The sequence below is a fragment of the Lepidothrix coronata genome, unplaced genomic scaffold, assembly GCF_001604755.1.
Source record: "Lepidothrix coronata isolate B3197 unplaced genomic scaffold, Lepidothrix_coronata-1.0 Scaffold91, whole genome shotgun sequence".
In the NCBI taxonomy this organism is placed as follows: domain Eukaryota; kingdom Metazoa; phylum Chordata; class Aves; order Passeriformes; family Pipridae; genus Lepidothrix; species Lepidothrix coronata.
In genome coordinates this window covers 569,877-591,906 of record NW_016690271.1, presented here as the reverse complement: position 1 = coordinate 591,906, position 22,030 = coordinate 569,877, and the positions used below count along the sequence as shown (strand labels likewise).

The 22,030-nt window shown below is 46.4% G+C and overlaps 1 protein-coding gene across 1 annotated transcript in view; it reads right to left on the bottom strand.

Annotated features, from left to right (window-relative positions):
- The window catches only part of PIGL (phosphatidylinositol glycan anchor biosynthesis class L), a gene marked incomplete at its 5' end in the record, with an annotated part of 56,664 nt that overhangs the window by 10,331 nt on the left and 24,303 nt on the right, over positions 1 to 22,030 (bottom strand). The window contains 2 exons of the mRNA XM_017821492.1: positions 4,545 to 4,612; positions 10,018 to 10,108. Of these exons, the coding sequence (XP_017676981.1) occupies positions 4,545 to 4,612; positions 10,018 to 10,108 (159 nt within the window). The remainder of the gene's footprint in view (positions 1 to 4,544; positions 4,613 to 10,017; positions 10,109 to 22,030) is intronic.

The window sequence follows — 22,030 nt, the reverse complement described above, 5'->3', positions numbered from 1 at the left end:
TAGAATCCCAAACTCTAATCTGCCTGATTAATCTGATGAAACAGATGTGAAGGAGGAAGAACAGCCAGTCTCCTCAGAGTCACAGAGATATCAGAAGGATATACTTGCCAGATGTTGAATGTTTGCTACCTGGAATGCCTCCTCCCTCCCTAACTGGACTTTCTGGCTCTACTTCCATGCACCCTGAACTACACCATGTAGCAACGTGCAGTTTGTAAAATGCTGCCCAAGCTCTCTGTACTCAGGTGTAGCAGTGGCAAAAGATGGTTCTGCCAGTGGCAATTCAGAGATGTTCCAGCTGCCAGAGCTGTTCCCTGGCTCTGTGCTTTGGGCCTTGCACTGCCTGGGAGAAGAATGTGCAGTGTCACTGCTCCACTCACTGCCTAAAGATGCTGGAAGGACATCCCCTGAGGCTGTTTCTTGGGAATAAAAAACTACTTTGGGGGCAATCCCTTCAATGCTGGTGCCCCGTGCTCAACTTTAATCCTAATGGCTCTACACGGTGTCAGGGAAGGGGGCTGGGATGAATGAACTTAGTCAAATTAAGGAATCAGGGGGTAAATGAAGGAATGAGATAAAATCTAGGATAACATACCCAGCCCATGGCATATTACCAGACATAGGGCAGAATCCTCTGAGGGAAGTCTCCAAGGATAGAGGACAATTCTGTCCCGACCTTATGGGGGCAGTCTGAGTGCAACCACAGCCACCACTCCTAAGATCCCCAGGGACATCTAAGATCAGTAGAATGCGTGGGACAGATGCTGAGAGGGAGAGATTAGAGTCCCATTCCAGCCCCACACTCTAAGAAGGCATCAAATAAAATGGTAAATGGGATATCATTCACTATTATCAAGCTAATCACCCAAAAAACCAGCTTCCTTCCTGCTCAACACATCCTTTAAGACCTGGCCTTGGAAACCCCACACAAGCAGAACTGTGCTTTGTTGGGATGTGATGCAGTTGGTGGCTTTTGGGAATGGTACCCACCGAGTCTGTGGGATTGGCTGGACAGTTCATTGTTTCAATATACAGATTTGAAACTGGCACTTAACCAACCCTCCTCTTTCAGGGAACCTCAGTGCAGCCCTTCTGCACAATGCCCATGGCATTCAGAAATGGGGCATTCAAGAGCCAGGCTGTGACATGTCAGTGCAACAAGGCATCGGTGGCACTCAGGCTGCATCATAATCAGCTCCAGAGTGATAAAGCACTAAGCTCCCAAATATTACCTCTGCACAGCCTCTTTTACAACCTACCACTGAGCTGGTGAATGTTAAAAAACATCCTGCAGGACTGAGAGGTGTTTTTCCAAATGGAATTGACGAGAATAGGCTCGGCTAATGATTCCTTGATGTAGCTTTTTATATGGCATCATTGATAGAAGTTTTATGGATGCAGTTGCTATAACAACATAATGCACAGTAGTTAAATATAGCAGCTCCTATTTTCCACTCAGTTTGCTCTGCCCTAAGCAGACAAGACTATTTTTTTTTCTGTTCTAGCTGGGATGAAATGGATTTGATAGCTCACTGAAGAAAACAAGTGGTACGGTCCTTCCTCCTCCTCACAAAGATGATTCCTTTCCATCCTAAGCAATCAAGCAAACAACAAACCCAACAGCCCCCCATTTGCCAGGCTCCTGGGTAAGAGGGGTTATTTAAAATCAAAGTGCACAGTGACTCATGCAAAACTAAGCCCCCTTGATATTACATGTGATCTCAGTGCAAACACCGTCATTTCAAAGTGCAGCAAAAGAGAGGTTCTCCAATATTCCTGTCACAGAGTATTTACCAAGGTTATTACCACAGTGCCTACAGACTGGCCAAACACTGAGGGAGCAGTAAAGTGACCTGGATGTCACTCAAACCCTGCTCTTCCCTGTGGATGAGCGTAAAGGATCCAGCCTCTCTTGGCCACAGGGAAAGCTCCTGTTTTGGGGGAAAAGAGAGAATGATGTTGCTAAATCAAGGTGACAAAGAAAGAAGCAGAGCTACAGAGGATTGTTTCCAATTCCCTCTGTTTTGCTACTGTGGGTTTTTCTTGGGTTTGGGTTGGGTCTCTTTTTCCATTTGGAAGCCAGAACTGAAATACTCCCAGGGGAGACTGAAATCAAACAGCAATTTGTGTTCCTCTCCCACCCTGTTTTTTCTTATTTTTCCCTTGCAGAAGAACAAATCCACCCTCGAACCTTGGCATTTCCCAGTTCCTCCCAGATCTGAAGGCCAGGCAGGCACACACAGCAGCTGGATTCCTGCAAGCTGTCAGGAGGAAGGTTGCTGCAAGGGAAAGGGCTCATTTCTTCTGAATAGTTCCTGCTCCTTTGAACATAACCTCTGCTCCAGACACTGGAAAGAATATTTATGCCCTTAGCAGACAATACTGAGCATCTGCTCAGCTATGACCATTGCCTGAACTGTTTTATTCCTTGAAGCTGTTCGATAATTTGCACCTCCTGAAGCGAGGAGTTGTGGGAGGGGTCACACAGCCTGTTCTACCCCTGCTCTTACAGAAATAATCCCGTGGGTGGTGGACACAAGTCTATCTCCCAGGGACTGGGAGAATCCAAAAGAGCCAAGGATCACTGCACCAGCCCTCTGCTTCATCTTTTCCACTCAGAGCCACAGTGGAGGCAGAACCTTGCACACCTTGTTTAAAGATGGTTAATAAACACATTGCACATGATACCTGGAGGGGAGAGTTCATTTCCCTTTCCTTGCCATGTAGCACTGGGGCCCCTGGGGCTCTGCAGAGCTCTGCTGGCACAGGGGGACAGGAGAAGGCTCAGCTTGTGCTCCCAGTGCTGCCTGTACTGGCCAACATGAGACCTCATCAGGGCACAGCGAGTCAGGAGTGATACAGTCACGCTCTACTTCCTCCATAACACAAACTGAAAAATAATGAGGGCAAACAAGCCACTAAAAATAAACTTAACCTTTCGGTGGCCACAGCGTCACTCCTGCCACATGCAGATGACAGGGCTACCATGGTTATTTCTGCTGATTCAGGACTGGAACAGAGACAAGACACAAAGCAGCCCTTAGTTAATGAGAACTGCTCGTGCTCTGGTGTCCCTATCAGCATGGATCTCATCAGCCCAGGACTGCTGTAGCTAAGGACTAATGCAGAGGTCTGAGTTCAAGGGGCTTGCAGACAACGAATATTTCCAGTAACATGCTCTGAGATGAGAAGAGGGTTAAATCCCCCCCACACCCACAGGAAACCTAAAGCACAAAGGTAGGAAAGTAATTTCTGCACAACCACAAAGTAGGACAAGATCAAAATCAAGAGTTTTCCTTAACTTTCTCCTACATAACTCAGCTGCCAGCTGGTTTTCCCATGATCTCTTCAGGATGTAAGGGGGACACACAAACAACAACCCACCCTCCATTCCTATTTGCAGGTCCTACAGCAATCGACTGAGCAAACAGAGGCCCAGGCAGCTGGAAGCTCTTCAGTCCCTCTGTGCCAATGGTATGAGCATCAACCTCTGCTCCTGGGTCATCAACCTCTGCTCCTCACTCACTCCTCAATTAGCTGTGCCAGAAAGCATCTCCCAACTCAGCCCAAACAAACACAGTTGCTTTAACTCCACCCCCTCTCCTTCTTTTAGGCTATTCCAGAAGTTGCTGGGAACAGCCATGATCCCCTCTAACGCTGAACTCCAGCATCAAAGGCTTTCAGCATCTTCCAGAGGAACTCAGTAGGTCCCAGTACAGGTTCTGTGGCACTGTAGCTTTTTCTAGGCAAGTGAGAAAGGCAAATCACTGGGATGTTGTCAGCACGGAGAGCCAGAAGAGTTATTTGAATGGCACAGATGATTTAGAAAACAAATGGGCGCTATAAATACAACCTATACTTGCAAAGAGTTCTTCTCATGCCTGGGAAAGGCAGGGGCAGCTCTGGAGGAGATCTCTCTAGGACACAGTGAGGTCTGAATGAGCAGAACGCTAAAGTAAAATACAGTAACTGTCCTGACAGCAAAATTTGGATGATTTTAATACAGAGCCTTCTGTGTAGCAACCTTCCCACAGCACAGGGACAGAGGGTCCCATAATGTAAGGAATAAAATGGTGAAGGAACTAATTGGCTCTTCCTAAGAGTGGTAAACAGGGACAGCTCCAGTGAAAGAGCAACGTCCTTGGGTCAGAGAGGTAAATTCAGGGACCTGGACAGGATGGCAACATCCCCTGGAATGGTGGTGCAGAACTTTCCAAAACCCAACAGCTCAGGCATCAGCTATTCACACACCCTCCTCAAACCAGAAGTGCAAAGTGATCTGTGGCATATTTTAGTGGGATCAAGGACAGGAAGAGCAAAGAGGGCCCAGTGAAAAGGAGCCTGGCAAAGCACCAGCTGATGGAATACTAAAAGATGCTTTGGTTATTTACGGAGCTGTGGCAGCTTCTCCAAACAGCCTGTGCCCCACAGCCTGGCACTCAGTTACAGCAGTGAAATCAATGCTGTTTTTGGTTCTGCTCACACACAAGCACCTCGTTCACCGTGTAACTCCCAGGTGAGGATGCAGTAAGAGCACACTGTACCTGACAGCAGAGTAAAGAGAGATGTGGTTTGTGTGGCCACTCACTCCTCCCGCATCAAAGGTCACCACCTGCAATAAACCACAGAACAAGAACCATTTAGGAGGAGGAGGAGACTGTGCAGTTCCCAGCTTTGACATCTAACACAGCACTGCCCCAGCCCATTGTAACTAACGAGTTGTTTTTGTGTTGCACAAAGAGGCCTTGTGTGTGAACTCATCAGCCACAGAAATACAACTAAACAAACAAGCCACTCTGGAACTAGATGACTACACAGTCTAACAGCTTGAACAACAGAAAGATGACAAAGATCATGTTCCCACTGGCAGGATGCACTTGTTACTTATTACCAGGCCAAAAGGTCACTTTCAAAATGATCTGTTGCAAACATGTTCCTGACCCGAGAGGTCCAGCTCTATGAATCACTCTCTCCTGGATCTGAGAACATCCTAGAATGACAGAGTGAAACTATACTTTGCTGTGCTGTGGATCAGGACACATTGCTGTAAGAAGAGCCCCACGATCATGTACGACTGTCCTGGTTATAAAGAGGCTTCACCAGAGGATAACACAGTGATAAAATGATCTGATATGAGAATAAGCCTTTTTAAAGAATCAGCTGACTGCACTTTTGTACAAATGGGAACTTCATAATGCAGAAGTAATGTGTGAACACAGCACTAACCACTGTCCAGAGCACAGAACACCCCTGGCTCCCTGCCCTCAGACCAGCCAATGATGTGTCAGGGGTGAAGCACCACCCTAAGGGCTCACTCACTCTGTGGTGCTGGGCAGTGAGTATTTAAAGGCTCCCACTTCCAACCTGGCAGCCAAACAGGCAGCACAAAGTGTAGAGCAGACAGGGAATGTGTGCTGGTTCTCCTTCTGGGTGGTGACAGTGACAGTCCCTGGCCAGTCCAAAGTTCAGTCTTTGCTCTGAGAGAGGCCCAGTAGCAGAGCCCTCCACAGCTCCCTTCTCTGGGACCAGGGAGAAATGATAAACTCCCCACATTTCAACCAATGTCTGCTCCCTTGCCAGCTTGTTCTCTCTTCAGGGAAGGAGAAGAAGAATGGCACTGCCTGGCTCACTCAGCACAGCTCCCTTCTCAAAATCTATTTTATGTGCAGGGCCTGGGGCACTGGGTTAGAGATCAAGGGAAGGCCAAAAGTCACCTTGCCCGTCCTGCAACTTGCTCCTCCACCCTCTGTCAGGCCCTCCCCACACAGGGGACATTGCTAAAGAGGGAGAGGAAGCACAGAGACAGCAATCAGAAACACTTCAAAACCCACAACCTTCAGACAAGCCTGCTTTAAACCCATCCACACAGAACATGTCCACGGTCAGACTTTCCACGTTGCCCAGTGGCTGTAAAGATGCTGCCACCAAGCAGCCCAGGTTGCTCTTGGCTGGCAGGAAGTGGTGGGACCGAATTCAGTTTCATTCAGGTACAAAGAAGCATTTTCTGGCCAACCCTTATTTCATAAAGAGAAACAGGATATCTTCAGCTTTGGCTGCTGTACATCAGCGTTACCCAGGAGCTCTGCAGGGCCTGCCCTGGTGCTCAGCCCTCCCTATGGATACCAGCTTTTGGAGCAGCTCATCTGGGAGAAACATTAATAAATTCAGCTCAGGGAATGAGAGTAGCACCCTGTATTTTGCAGATAAGAAAAAACATGCTCTGAAGTCACTCCTACCTAGAGTGGCACTTTTCTGAGATGACAAAGTCCCCCACTCACTGCAGGCAGAATAAATTTCTATTCAGGTGAATAATAGCGTGAGTCTGATAAGGGCTGGACTTGCACTAAACCTTTTCACTAAATAAGGACAGAGAAAGGGTCTGTCTCTTCTGCCTGGTCATTGATTTTCACGTAACCTTTACAAGCAGAACATTTTTAAGACCAGTACCCTGCGGTTGGAATTGGCCAACGGGCTCTGAAGTCTTTTGAAACTTGCATGTGCACACACGTATAAATATCATTGCATTATTCCTGTTTCCTTAGGAAACCAAGCTAAAAACCCAGGCAAGCCAAAACACACATTTTTTCCTTCTGTGGAGGGCACAAGGGAACAAACCAGAAGACCGAGATAAGAGACTACAGTGAGCAGACTAAATAAACTAATCGTTGTTTTGACAAAACTGGCTCAGACCAACTGTGGGAGCACAAGGCTGGGTTAGGAAATATTCTTGACATGGAAATTATCTGTTCAGAAACACCTTTGAAGGTTTTTCTTCTCCACATCTGTTTTGAAACAGAAGCTGCTGTTCTTAGTGCTGCTGAGCTTACATAACATCTGAACTATCTGAAGAGACTGCACAGAGTTCATTTTCTGTTGCTGTTGTCCAGTTTACTGTTGGGACATTTGCACCTGAATTGCCTGTCTCTTCAAATAAACAAATTTGTAAGTGCAATTCCCAAGGTATGTGCACACAGACCTGGCCACAATGGCATTTGCTTTGTCTGCAAAGAGAGTACCATTGAAATCCTGGTTCTTCCCTTCAGAGATCCCTCTGAGCACACAGCAGAGATGTTCCCTCGGCCCAGAGTGCAGCTTCTAAGTGTGCTGTCTGTACAGGGCACTGTTTCCACAGCACCACTGTGCTGCTCGTGCCTTCAAGCAGACAGCAATCACATGTAAATATATTCCTCTGGTTTCAGGGATTCATTTCACTGATAATGGATCTGAATTTCTTTCTCACATGCTGCAGATATTTTCACACGGGAGCATTTGCTCCTTCCACACGGTGCAGCTCAGTGCTGTGCTGGCTTTAACTCCTAACCTGAACCAGGCTGATGAGGAAATCAAGCAAACAATCAGGACAGGATGAGAAAACCTGAACATCTTGAAACTGTCTGGGTTAAAAACAGGCTTAGCCAGTTCTGGGATAATAAATATACTTCATGTAGAAATTGTTGCTCAATGAAATCTTTAGGGCAAGAGGGAGTTCCCTCCCCACACCTGTTCTGAAATGGGAGCTGCTGCCGTTGGTGTTGCTGGTTTTTCTTCTGGGTGACCTTGGTATTCAGGAAATGGAGCTTTCACTAGTGGAAGCCAGAGCAGCAGCCAAGACAAACAGGTCCAGAAATCCCTTCCGGAGAGGGGAGAGCACAGAGGAAATTACTCAATTACCAGCAGAAGAGAAAACTCCTGAGAGGTCTGGAGTCCATGATCCCCCCTCACACCATGTGCACTGGAGGAAAAAAGCACTCAAAGCTGTGGGTCTCCCTCCTCTTCCTGGTGTCACACAGTGCTTCCAACAGAGCAAACATCTGCTGGGGGGGAGAGAAAGGTCTCTTTCCTTTTTAAGAAGGACCATCCTCTAAAATGCCATAGTAAGCAATTCCATTTCTCATGGCCTTCCTCTGAGCATCATTCCATGGGCCCTTACAGTCACAGAGGCCAGTGATATTCAAACTCCCTTTAAATCTCTTGTGCGTTTGGAAATGTCTCTTGTAACTGATTTAGGAGCAACAAGAGCCTGCCTGGGGCTCACACAATACTATCTAACTTTTTTTACACACCAAATACTTTCTAATCTGGATGGAGACAGAGGAGCCTTGGCTGCCTCTCCGTGCAACACTGACTCTTGCTTGTAAATCCAGCAGGCAGGAAATAATTTCCAAAGTCTATAAATTAGTTTTGGCTTTGAGTGCACCAACCGTTAATTTCTGTGTGTGCACTATTTAATGTAGAGCTTGGATGAAATATGTCCCTGTAGCTCTCAAAAAGATTGAGCCACTCATGGACTTCCAGGGCAATTGAGCAAATTAACTCTGCAATGGAACAACAGTACTCCCACAGGGTGGGACTCCTTGCTTTGTAATCCTTCCTTTTGGATACACCGGAAGTGCAGCCCCTTCTCCACTGTCACATATTGGTGACCCACATATTCTGTAAATAAAGATACCACTGTTGGTGTTATGACTGCTGGGAGAACTGGGGGAAGTTCTCCCACTGGGATAGCTACAACAACACACGTTTTTCAGTCATGTTGATTCCACTGAGTTGGTCTGTTGTGATCGAAATGCCACCAGTTTATGTTTTGGCAAAGCTCTTTGAACATGTTTAGCCAGTTTTATCAATATCAACATTAGTGAAAAATGGGCTCAGTTTACCTTTCAAGGCAAGGCCGTTGTTTTAGGACAGCAGGTGTTCCAAGAGGAGCTCACAGATAGCAAGCTCTGAAGTTTTTAAATTGCAGAGTGTTCAACAAAGGTAATTAGGTGCTTCTCTTGCTGTTGTTGGCAAACTAGGTCTGCTCCTAAATGAATGGTATTGCAGCAAACATCTGAGACCTTTGTGTTTACTTGGGACACTCAAAATAATCTGTGTTTCATTACCACCAGCCCTGAGAAGCTGCTTCAGCTGCCTTTGGTACTGCTGATGTCCTGCTGCAGTAATTTATCCTCTGTGCTGCTCAGGGAAGAGCTGATGGGAATCAGCTCCCATCCTCCCCCTTCCTCCAGCTGGAGCTGCAGCACAGCAGGGACAGCACCGTGATCAGGAATGTTTCATGTTTGCTTTGCAAACCCCACATTTGAGTGTTCATCTCATGCTCTGTTAGTGGCAAACTGCTGCCTCCCCCAGCACCAACAGCTGGAGTTTAATTTTCCCTGAGGCAAAGATCTAATCCTTCCCAACCATCCAGAGGAGTTCTAGTGTTTTCAGAATTTCTACTGGGATTCTGGTGCACTTGTCTTGGTGCTCGTGAGAGTCACAAAGAGGCAATACAAACCCTCCTGTGTTAGGAGCTTTCAGTTTAGATTAAAACCTATCTATTCACGGGGCCAAAAGGCACAAAAGGAGTCCAGGAAAACTGCATTTGCCTCTGTGCACAGCAGTGAATTTCATGGAAAATTAGCCTCAGAATCAATACAAAGTTGGGTGCATGATGCTGGGGTTTGTGCTCATTGGGGCTTTCATGCTACAGGAGATGTGGTTTCTTGTTTTCTGAAGTGCTGAAAGGCTTTAAGAGTTTTGTGATTTTGCTGCTAATCTGTGTGTCAGTGCCTGATCAAAGTAAGGTTCAACAGAGAAGAACAGAACACGACCTTTTCCATGCTTAGGCCTTTATTCCTGTTCTGTGGGGAAAAAAAAAAACAACCCAGTGCTAGGAAATCTCCCCAGTTTAATATTCTTCAATCCCCACCTATAACCCTGCTAATCGAGCTCTCTAACACACACCTACCAATGGGCTTCAAAGCTAAGCCTTAACCCCAGATGGGCTCCCTTCATCAATTAAACCCAGCAAAAGGGGCAACATGGTTACTTTAAAATACAGAAACCACTTCAAGAGCTAGAAAAGCGAAATTCCACTACTGTTCATTTCTCATTGGGAAGCAAGGAAAGATCTCCAGAGAGAAAAGACACATCCTGAACTCAAAGACTCCAGAGAAAGCTTCCAGAGGGAAGGGAAAAGCCCGGAACAGCAGCTCAAAAGTGATGTGGCCTGTGCTGTAGGAAGTTTCACGTTACCAGGTTGATGTTCTTGGCCTCTATGTGCTCCAGCACAATGGTGGCGAGGAGATGTGTGTCCCATTCCACAGCAGGATTATCTGGAAGATCCCTGAAAATGAGAAGTGCAATTAGTCACTTCACTGCTGAGAACTTTGTACAGGCCATACTAGAAAAGAGAGATCCCCTTATCAGAGAACGAAATCAAGATAAATTTATTTACCATAAAAACCCTCTGAACCTTATGTTTTACAACACTGGATACCAGAGAGTTGAAAGGAAAACAGCAGTTCCAACACCCTCCTCATGGATTTGCCAAGGTCTCCCTTTCCTCTTACCATTAAGGCAGACTTTCCAACTGCTTTACTTCAAGCAACATCTGTTTTGTCAACTCTTGTTCCTGATTCATCCCAAACATGTTTCTTTATTTTAAACTTTATTTTAAAAATTATTTCTTTATTTAAAACCTCTTTTAAGTCATATTTTTCTGAAAGACTTCACAACCATAATCTGCTGGTGAATTACACAGGAAAAGTACCAATCAAACTCCTGCTCTCCTTTATTCAGGAAAAATCCATTAACCACAACCAGAGGACAACAGAGACATAATTATATGGCTTGGATTTGATAGTAGTTCTTCATCTGTTTGTTTTGTGCTTTGCACACCCAGTTGGTATGCAGAGCATACTGTGACTGAACTCTCTGCCTGGGTATTTTGGATTGCAGGATTCTAGGGGCAGGAACCACGAGCCAAATGCAAAATAGCACCAGACAGCCAAGAGAACATTCCATATTTACACAACTGAGAGCTGAATTTGACCCCCCAGTCATTATGTCTGAACGATGCCAAGAAAACATTGCTCGCAAAGTTACAAAGGTTATTAGTAACAATAGGATAACACACAGCTGCTAAAGACTAATAATGACATGTTAAACGGGTCTTTTTCTCAGACCTTTCCCTCCTCTGGAAGTCTGGTAATTGCTGTGAGGTGGTTTAGCAGAAAAGTGACTACACAGCATTCTCCCAGACACACGGGCTGGGAACTGAACCGATCCAGCTGTTTGCAGCACGGAGCAGGGGAGGTACATCCCAATTCCTCAGGCCCTGCTGACTCCCCAGACAGCAGGGACGCAACATCTGCAACAAAACAACGGGAAAATGTCTCCTTGGCACATTCCACAGTAAAGCTCAGCCTGGGTCTTCATGAGAGGTTTTCTGGGCACAAATTTTCCCACTGCTGTTAACAGTAGTAGGAGTAGAAGGAAGATCCTGAAGTACAAACTGACCATCGGCTTTTCCCTGTTGTGTTACGTGCTCCTGTTCAGCTCAGGCCAAAATAATGTGAATTAGAAACCCCAGCAGAAGGGAAGGTGTTCCTACACCAGAGCACACATTCCAGCTCTGGGCCCTGTAGCAATATTACAGCTACAGAAAGTTCTGTGTTGTTCTCAATTCCCTCTTGTACAGACAACACCTTTGACTGATGTACACAACACCGGAGTGTCATCACTGGATTCCCTGGTCCATCTGGTGGCTGTCTCATCAGCTTAACAAACCTGCATCTCATCTGCTCAGACACAAACTTTTACATTTCCTGTTTGAAGATGAAGTGGCCCTGTTGACCCCGAAGATATGACAAGTCCCAGCATGTCACAGCAAGCCCTGAACAGAGCACATTTAAAAATACGCTTCAAGTAAAACATCCCAAGGAACACACACACAGAGCAGAGTCCAAGTGCAAGTCAACAGGGCTTCAGTTGTTCAAATGGTACCTTCAAGGTATGTTAGGGCTTCATCTGATAATATGGAAGCAGCAAATTAGTCTAAAGGGGATTCTGCACTGGTTATTTACAATGCAAATATCGTTGCCCTTTCTGGATGGGGGTTAAATGGAGCCGAGGAGGAAGTGAAGGGTCTCATTAAAACAGGAGGGCTGCTCCAACAGGGAGAGGTCAGGAAAAAAAAGTAGGGCTTGGAATTTATGATGTCCAGGAGGCTTTGGTGTCATAGCCACCGCACTCAGCTTTATTGGGCTGTCTCCAAAAAGGCTGCTGGGTAGTGGAGCAGGTTTTAACTAGTTTAGACAGATAAAGATCATCCTCGTCAATGGAAATGAACAGCTGGAGGCAACGGTTTAGAATCCCTGGAAACAAAACAATCTGAAGGCATGAGCAAATTAACTCCATGAACACTGAACTGATTAAGCAGGAATATTCCACAAAAAATCCTGCTTCTACTCACTTTCCTTACCCCCAGTAAGGAAAAGGAAATATTTTTCTTGCCTAATATTTGTCAGGTACGGAAGAGAAGCCGATCTTGCCAAACAAGACACACATGTACACAAGCACATTCATAACTCATTAGTAGCCACGATGGCCCATGGAAGTATTTTCAGCTCATTCTGCAAACAGGAAAAGTTACTCACAGTTAAATGACAAACCCAGAGTCACCCCAAGGAGTCAGCAGCAGAACTGGCAATACATTCATCCAGACTGCTCCAGGAAATGACTTTTTTTTTATGGTAAGAGTTTGTATAATACTTTATAAAGTTGAAGGTGTGTTACCATGATAGTAGGGACCCACAGAAAGCAGGAGACCAGTAATACTCCACCTGTGCTCTGGATATCAATAACTGGGTCCAGGTAAGGATGAAAAGGGGATAAAGAAACCCAAGTCCCTTCACCCCATGCAGCAATGCCCACAGGACACAGTCTTACAGGAGGTCTCTACACGCCCGAGGAACTTTGTAGGGACGTACAAACTTTGAAAACTGCTGTAGTTCAAAAAGCATCTATTCAGTTTAAAATATTATTCCTAACATCATAAACCAGTTCTCAGCAGACCTGAACAACGGTCCACTGACAGTGCTGCACTACTGAAACACCCTGCATTCATTGTGGTTTTACCTTCAGGGCTTCAGAAACATCAGCACTTAAAGGGTTAACTCCCCCCTGCCTTCCCGGCTAACGCTGATAAAGCCTCTGAGCTCAAGGTCGAAGGGCTGAGATAAAGGACTGTAAAGGAGTGAAAATTAGCACATTCCCTGGAGCAGCCTGGAGCTTGTCCCAGGAGACACAGCTCCCCACCGCCCTCCCGTCCTCTGCCCCAGAGAGCTCCTTGTTGCTGCTGTCAGTCACTGCCACAGATCAAGACACAAATCCTGCACCGGAGGCCTCCCAGGTCACGCTGCTGGAGGGGGCTGGTGGCAAGGGCAGAGGGGTTTGGGCACTTGGCCTCATTTCCACCAAGCTATTCCAGTCTGGAAGGAAACTTTATGGGCATTCCATGTGCCTGATCCTGAATGCAGGTGGCTGCTTGGATGCAGGGGAAAATGGGGAGATGCACAGAAAAAGCAAAAAAAAAAATATATATATACTTTCAATGGAATAAAGCTCCAGAAGAGTTGTTTTCCCAGCAATTTTCAGTAAAAGCCATGCTGTGCACTGTACAGGGAATTTACAGCTGTGCCAGGAGATCTATAGCCTCAAGAGAGGGAAATGGAGAACTGTGGTGCTGCAGTTGCTGCAGTGTGGAGAAGGGTCCCTCTCTACTCACCAATTCCAGCAGGACCAGTTGTGGGAAACATCGTGTTTGGAAAACAAAACTCTGTACCTTTCTGTTTATCCATCCACTCCTGGTAGCAAGAAGCAGACAGGACTCCTGCTTTTCTCCATCTCACTCCTTTACTTTCCCCCTTGCCACACTGAGCACCCAGAGCAGACAGTGGCATCTGCAGTTCCCCTTCCCTAGGTTTGCACAGGAAGAATGCAGTGGATGTCCTGGATATTCTGGCCTTTGTAGGGAGCTACAAGGGGGCCCCAGCAAATCATATCAGCACATTAAACCACAGTTCACCTTATGCAGGTCTTGCCCAGCAGTCTTAGAGCTGAATGGGAGACATGTCAAAAATCACTGCCTGCTGCCAGCTCCTCTCCAGGCCCCTTCCTCTGCCTGCTCTGGGCTGTAGCTCCTCTTACACCTCAGCCTGGCCCTTAAAACACTGTGCCTGTTGCCAGCAGTGCTATCCCTGCCAGCAGCCAGGACAACTTTGTAGGGTCGTCTTTCTAGGAACATTTGGGCTCAAGATGGCCAGATTCCTGTCATTTGGAAGGTCACTTTTGGCCGAGGTAGAGATTTAAAAAACTTCACAGATATATATTGCCAAGTTATACCCTCCTTACATGATATACTGCCCAATCCCTGTCCAATTTTCCACTGCTCATCTTCCACAGGCCTTTCAGCAACAGCCAGTGCCTTCATTCGCACAATCTTCCTTCAAAGCCTTGCACATAATTCATCCTGCTCATGAACTAAGCTCTCATGACTGCTCTAAAGGTTAAGTTAAACCAAACAGTCAGTCTGTGTGATGTCCACGTGGCTCAACAAACAGCAAATGGGCTGCACTTTATGGGATAACCTTGAGATCCACCCCTCCTGGAATCTGTGAGCCAGGAAATCCCCAGGCCCTGGTGGCTCTGGATACCTGACAGTCACCCCCATGGGGCCATCAGGCTCCATCTCTGCCTTGACATGAAGCCTTTATGGGAGTGGGCAATAGGGTTCCTTCTTGGAGATGTTTAGGTCTCCATCAATTCATTCCAAGACACCAGAGCAAAACTTTCAAGGTGCTGATGTGATTTTCCACCCCGCTACACACCAATAGGGTCAAAATTAAAGAGTTTTCCCTTTTCTTACTGTTTTTTCATCCTGCAGCACAACCCTAATCAGTCCAAGGCTAAGGACCAGGAAATATTTTTGCATATTTTCTCCTCCTTATCCCCAATGAATGATTTTACATCAAATCAGCCCAAAGGTCAGTAGGTTGATGGTGGAAGCAGGTGAGCTGCTGTGCACGAGTTCCCAGCTGGAACAACCACCAGTGTGTTTGCTGCAACAGAGGATGCCCTTTGTATAAAGTTGTAACTGTGTAAAATGAACATCTGGGCAATGAAACTGGATCAAAAAGTGAAACATCCCACAGAACAAAATGACGTGAGTGCACAATTAGTGAAAAAGCCATGTGATGACTAGAGGCAATCAGTGACCTTTATATCACAGCATCAAAGTAATTGAAAAAACTGTGTAAACACAAATGATTTCATGCTCTCCAAAGTAGAGCACAGAATTTTTATTTTGGAGATTATTCTGAGATAAGTTAAGACCGGAGAGCCCCAGGTCTCGAAGCAGAGCCTCTAAATCCTGACATTTATAACTATTCATAAATTTCTCTTCCTATAATGGGCAGTTACAGACAGGAGGGAAATATTGCTGTTAGGCTGCATGGACGTCTCTGATTCAATTGAAAATAGCCCACTTAGATAAATGATCAGCATCTTGCAACGTCATGTTCTACAGAGAACAGATGCTGTGTGCTTATTGGAATGTAACAACCTACAATTTAGGAAAGAGATGGACTCAAGCAGGATGTTAACTGTCAAATGAAAAGCCACCTACGACAGAGAAGCTCAAGCTGAAATTTTTACACCGGCAGCTTCCTCCCTCTCCTCATAGTAAAGAAACACAGGCTATTCTGAGAGTTGTATTTTAAGACTGGAAATTAAAATCTTAGGGTTTGGTGTAGGTAGGAGGTAAAGGAAGTGGTGAAAATGTTAATGACTGGAATATTATCAATAAAATGCACTTCAAATATTTCACAAAAGGAAAAAACAGAATCGACGTAATCCTTTTCTCCCATCCTCAATGTCTAAGTATGGACCTACTTTATACAAGTTGCAAAGGTAAATTAGGTAAGTTTAGATGCCAGGGAAGTGCTGAGGTCACTGCTGTGGCCATGCCAAGCAGAAGTTGTGGGTAAAGGGAAAGGACACAAAGACAGGCTCCGTTCAGACTGCTCAGCACTCCAGGAGAGTTCTCCACTGAGCTATGGACAGACCCAGCACACCTAACAGGTAATATTCCAAGTTCCTCCATAACTCCCAAAGGGTAAATGGTAATTAGGTCTCAAGGGAACATGCTCTTTGACTTGGGCATGATCACATGATCCTGAGAAATAAGCACCTTTTGGGTTTAAATTCAAAGGAATTATTACAGCACACAGGGCTGGTTGTTTGCAAAGATCTATCCAAATGTCCCTGTACTCTTTTTTTTTTTTTTTAATGAATTATTGATGATTTCTCAGCAGAGACTGATGTCTATTCACAGAGATAACACAATTGCTTATCATAATTTGAAATCTGGTATTCATTTGACGTCTGTGCTTCAGCGCCTTGTTGATAAATTACAGCACAAAGCTCTGTAGGAACAAGTTCATATTCAATGTCTTCAAACAAAAACAATTGATGGTTCCTTTCAAGACCAGAAATGCATAGAAACTACAGTGGCTAAAGCTAATTTTAAAAAGTGAGTTTTTAAAGAAGGAGAAGGCATCAGGCCCTGCTGTGTAAGACAGGAACCAAAATTCAACTCATCTAATTCTGAACTGATATTTAGTCACAGCTTTTGTAACTTCTGCTCTTCACACCTGTGAAATGGCAATAATTCTATGTTCACCCCTAGGTAAAAAGTTTGGGATCCTACTAAGAAAAGTGTTAAGTTCTCTGATTTCTAGAAGGAAATGTAAAACATATGTCTTGGCAATCCTGTGTACTGGGAACCCCATAAACCTGTCCTTTACTCATTGCATTGTCTTCCCATGGGATACTGAATCATGTTCAGTATCTTAGTCCTGGCTTGAAGGTCTAGCCCAAAATATAGAAAATACTGCATAAAGCTCCAAAAGTATGACTACAGTGAACAGTTGTGTCCATATGGAGCAGAGGAACTCTGCAACAAGGATAACATCTCCAACAGTCAGGACTTCCTTAGGAGCTGGTGCCAAACAGTGAAAGGGCTCCCAAATCACGTCATCACAAACCACTTTGCTTTCAGCTGCAAACAGCAGGAATACTCCTTGGAACACGTCCTTTTTAGCAGAAACACTGCAATATTTAAAGTTAAATCCCCCAGGCTCTGCAGAGCACATAAGAAAGCTGAGACATCTGGGCCAAGTGTTATCCCAACAATGGAGACCCTGTTTGCCAAGGCACAAGGCAGGGGTTGGGTGTGTCACTGGGCACCTTGGTGTGGTCACACAGGCGTCACCATGAGATTCTGAAGCTCAGGAGCGTGATTTCTAGGAGGGACACACCACTGGAGAACAATATTCCTGGCATATGTCTACAATTCCTTGTCTGATCCTCGGTCTCACCCACCTGTGGGTGACATGCCCTCAGTCACCAGCACTGCCCCAAAGCTGTGCTGCCAACACAGGACCTGCAAGAGGAGAAACGAGACCTGGGAGTCTCACGTGCAGGTGTCACACTCTGTGGTGTCACACTCCATGAGTGACACTCCTGTTATACCTGTGCTGCTGGCACATGCTCAGGAACTGGTGTGCAGAACACATCTGACCTGTGCAGTCGTTATCACTGACCAATCAATCACACAAGGCCATGAGCACTGAGTACCTTGCTGCCACACACAGCTTGGAGTCCAGCTGCCAGAGCAAGGACAGGGCTCCAGTTCAGATCTGATCTCTCCAAGCTCTGCTGAGGGGCCCCAGCCCCAATTTAAGCAGAAGTCTGTGAAACCACACAGTGCCATGGAGTGTGTCTGGATCCCTGGTGAGACTGGTAGTAACAAAACAACTAAGTTTAAGTCCCTCAAGAGAGTTCTTTAAAAAGTGAAGCAGTTTCCCTCCCGTTACCTTTCACTCTCAAGTTGGGTGCTGTGTATTATGCTACTTAATCCCAACTTTCATTCATGTTTAAGCTGCAGTCATTTTGCACATGCACTACACCCCAAGCCAAGGCAGTGACAGCCCTTTGTCCCTGACAGCCATTCTGGGACCAGAACACATTCTGTGTCCGTTGGCTGAGTGGGGCCTGCAGATCCCACGTCGGTGACACATTTCCAGCCAACATTTAGCCTGTTTCCAGCACTTACAGACTGCCAGCAGTGACTTGCCAAGTGCTGGGCAAGAGGCCTCCCTTTCATTTTATAGAAGCTGGACTTGTGTGTGATCTGTTGGGGGCCATTAACAGAGGTCACTGAAGACATCAGCCAGAGGCAGACTTAGCAGTTTCAGGAGATTTGGGACTGCCATGCTGAATTAGGAGGCAGCAGTTCCTCCTCTGGCCCACTGCAGTGTGGTTTGGGCAGCAGACAACAGGGCAGTGTGAGATGACGTCAATTCCTCTGGCACTTTGGAGAGGTATCCAGGAAAGGAGAGCATTGAAGACCCTACCTAGGTCAGGAAAACAAGAATACATCAACCTTTTCCTAATTATCTGTTGGCAAAGTGCATTTTTAGCATTTGTCCTAAACAACAGATCCATTAGCAACAACTGGCAATTTCCTCTGCAGCCCTCTAATAAGAGAAAGATCTTCAAACACACAGCTGCCAGGGATCTTGGAGCACAATTGCTGGGCAAAGGGATGTGCAACAGACTCAGTTCAACACCTTCCTAAGGCCAGGAAGATGGATGGAATTGCTCAGTGGAAAGCCTGAACAGCAGACACGGACTACAGCAGTTGGTGGCCTCTGGGAATTTTGGTCCACATTCCTAGAACAATCTGCTCTTGTCTGTGTCAGCTCCCAGAGGAGGGATAGACTGACCCAAATCCAGTAAAAGGTGGAGTGGTCTCTACTAACACCCAACTCCCTGGGCTCCATTATGTACCACTTCAGGATGTCTCTGGCCACTCTGGTATTTTGGACAGTAACAGGGGAAGAACACAGACCATATTTCTCCCAAAGCACCATCTGTACTATAAGGAATGAGCATCACCAGACCTGTATGAGGTGATCAGGCAGATCCCAGAATAGCTCACAGCCATGTTCACTTCCTCGTTATCATTGTTGGCTTTGCCATAGTGTCTAGGAATTCCTCTGAGGGCTGACAGTCTAAGTTGTCCTGAGAACAAAAAGCCCAGCAATCCCCCAGTCACAACTGATGTTTTAAAACTGAAATACAAATGACCAGCAAAACCAGGACACCGAGGAGCAGACCACAGGACTTCACTCCTCCCTTACTTTTTTCTTTTGTTTTGTAAAATGCTTTGGAAAAAAGAACAGCTCAGCAGGGGAGAGCTTGGGACAGGGTATGTTAACCCATACACCAGGAAGCCATGTCTAACTTAGACCAGTCCTGGCACCACTGGACCAAGGACAGACGTCCAGTTTCAAAGTGCTGGGCAGGAGATCTCACTGGACAAGTAGAAAGTGAATAGAGAGTGTTCTTAGCCAGGTTTGTACATTGGTATTGTCACACATGCCCAGGACCCCACAGCAGAAAGGATTCAAACCCAAGGAGAAGGAACAGAAAGTCTCTCACAGCAGCCAGCAAATTTTTCAGAGGCAAATTACTGAAATACCACAACCTGCACATGCCAAATAAACCTGGTGACCCTTCACCACAGCCTCAATATTAAATCTGTTTACTCTTGGAATGATAAATACACCACAGTGCACAGCCAAAACCAGTTCTGACTCTGGCCCAGGTAAGTCAAACAGGACTTTGCCACTGACTCAATGGCCAGACCCTCAAAGAGCAGGGCAGCCAAAAGCATAATCACTTCGACCAAAGAGAGATAGACCTCGGTCTATTCCACATAACAAATAAACTACAGTCAGAAACCCCAGGAGACAGCTTGTAGCCAAATCAATCCGTCAGCCACTTTAATTAATCATCTAGAAAGGGAAAGCACAGAATAGTCACTTCATGGACATTGATTTCTCATGCCAAAACTTATGTAAATGCAGATGCAACTTCAGCAGAGATCTCAAGAGGATGATGGCCTGATTCCAAATGCAGCTTCCCATGTCACAACATTCCAGCTTCCCTCTACCAGTTCCATCCAAAAAAAGTTTCATGGTTTCTCAGCCTCTCACAAACTACCATCTCCTGCAATCCATTTGATCTGTGCAATGATACGGGAGCTTTACTTCCTGAGCTCATGGGGTACCCACCTCTCTAACACCGAGGTTCTGATGCCCTGAGCTCTCCAGCTGGGTGCAAATTTCATTACTACCATCAAATCACTTCTTTCTATAAGACACTGTCTCAGAAGTGAAACACCTATCTGAACTGCGAGCTTGAGCCCACAAACTCCACTGACATGCAAAGTTTCTGCTCATGCAAACAAGGCTCTTGTAGGCACTGTCTTGCGGGCCCCACTCATGTGAGTGCCCCAATTACATGACCCAGCTCCGGGCCGGCCCCGCTCTCCCTCCGCTGCCAGTGAAACCCCCGCCCCGGCTTCCAGCGCAGCCAGCCAGGAACTATGCCTGGAACTCCATTTGCGACAGCTAAGTGGGACTCGGCAACAATGAACAAAACGAGCACAAACGCATCGACCTTTATCGCCGAGCCTCGTCTGAGCGCTGGTTCGATGCCAGCGTTATGCAATGGCTTTGCTATGGCAACAGCCGGGCTGCTCGGCAGTAACCCCGGCCCGCAGCCACTGAACTCTGCCCCACTGCGAGCGAGCCTCCCCTCGCCCGGCCGGGCTGTTTACACTGCTCACATGACGGCCGGAGGGAGGCTCCTGGCAGCCGCCCGCATCCAGCCGGATTTCTAGGACCAGGCCAAGACCGCCAAAGGCTGGGAACGATTAACTCTTGCGAGCGGGGGCTTCCCGCTCCAGCAGCTGGAGAAAGGACCGTGAGCGGAGCTTCGTCCTCCCGACATCACTGCGGGAATTAAGGCGTTCATCGAGGGGATAAGGAAATCAATAAGCTCTAAAGAAGGAACAGTATCTTTTTTTCTTAACGAGTGAGGATAATGAACAGGAGCTGGGACATAACACCTTCACCACGAGTTGCGCGTACTTGGGTTATATTAGATTGCACAAACTCCAGCAGTGGCACCAGCCCCATGGCCCAGCCCTGAGCTCTGGAGCACTTTCAAGTTCCAGGGGCACAGGGGAGGCTTTGGAGACAGGGACCGTGCTCTACAGGTGCCTTGCTGAAATGGTTATTTAGCCTTACGGCACAGCTCCATAAGAAAAAGCTGCAGATTCCCAACCCGCTGCTGTGCCATCGCTGTGTGAGCAGGACGGCTCCTGCTTCAGCACTTCCACGGCATTTCTTTCCACACATTAACAGATGTTCATTAACTCACCCCCCTGTGAGGCTGGTATAGGGAAGTAAGCGAGTAATAACCTCCACATTTTATAATGAGAGAATTAAGAGCTCAGGGAACCCTCCCTGGAGAGCCCCAGGCACCAGAGCTGAGTCAGGGGCAGAGCCTGGAACGGAGCCTGTGAGCTCCCAGCGCTGCAGCACCCACACACTCCAGGAATATGTTTCACTGCCTGGGGCAAACAACAATCCATTTTTCAACAGGCGTTTTATAGGTGCTCTGCAGAGCCTCATGTATTCCTGGCCCTTGGACTGAGCAGAAAACACATTAACAGTTGCACATTATCCACCATTACACCAACATCAAAGGAGCTGCTTAAAAGTCCCCCCCAAAACCTGCCCAGGGCTGAAGTGTTGACCCCTGCATCACCTAATTGTGCTCTGCTATGACACAGCCCTGGATCACTCATTCTGTCAATACTCTTGGCTACTTTTCCTTGTACTTGTTACTCAGGAATAGTCTAAATAAACTTATGTCTTGCCCTAAAATATTATATTTTTCAGTGTAACCCTGTTATTCCTAGTAAGAGGTTGTATGGATTTCTCTGCTTTGCTACGATGACATTGTAACAAGAACAGACCCTGCAGATACAGCACTGAAAAGTAGTGCCTTGACATCAGAACTTCCTTTGACAGCTTCATCCCCAGTTATCCCTGCATCCAAATATAAAAGTGTCATTAAAAACACGGAGAGGAAGTTCGTTAGGTCTGGCTAAAAAATTTAAACACTCACAAATTTCAATTTAAATCAGTGGTTCAGTCTCACTTCTGCAGAAACAGGCTCGCTGCAGTAACCTGTTCTTCAACCCTCCACTGCTAAGAGCAGCTGAACTCTCTGACATTCCTGTACCAGTTCTCATTCAAGCCTCGGTCTGTTGGCACCGACCCTG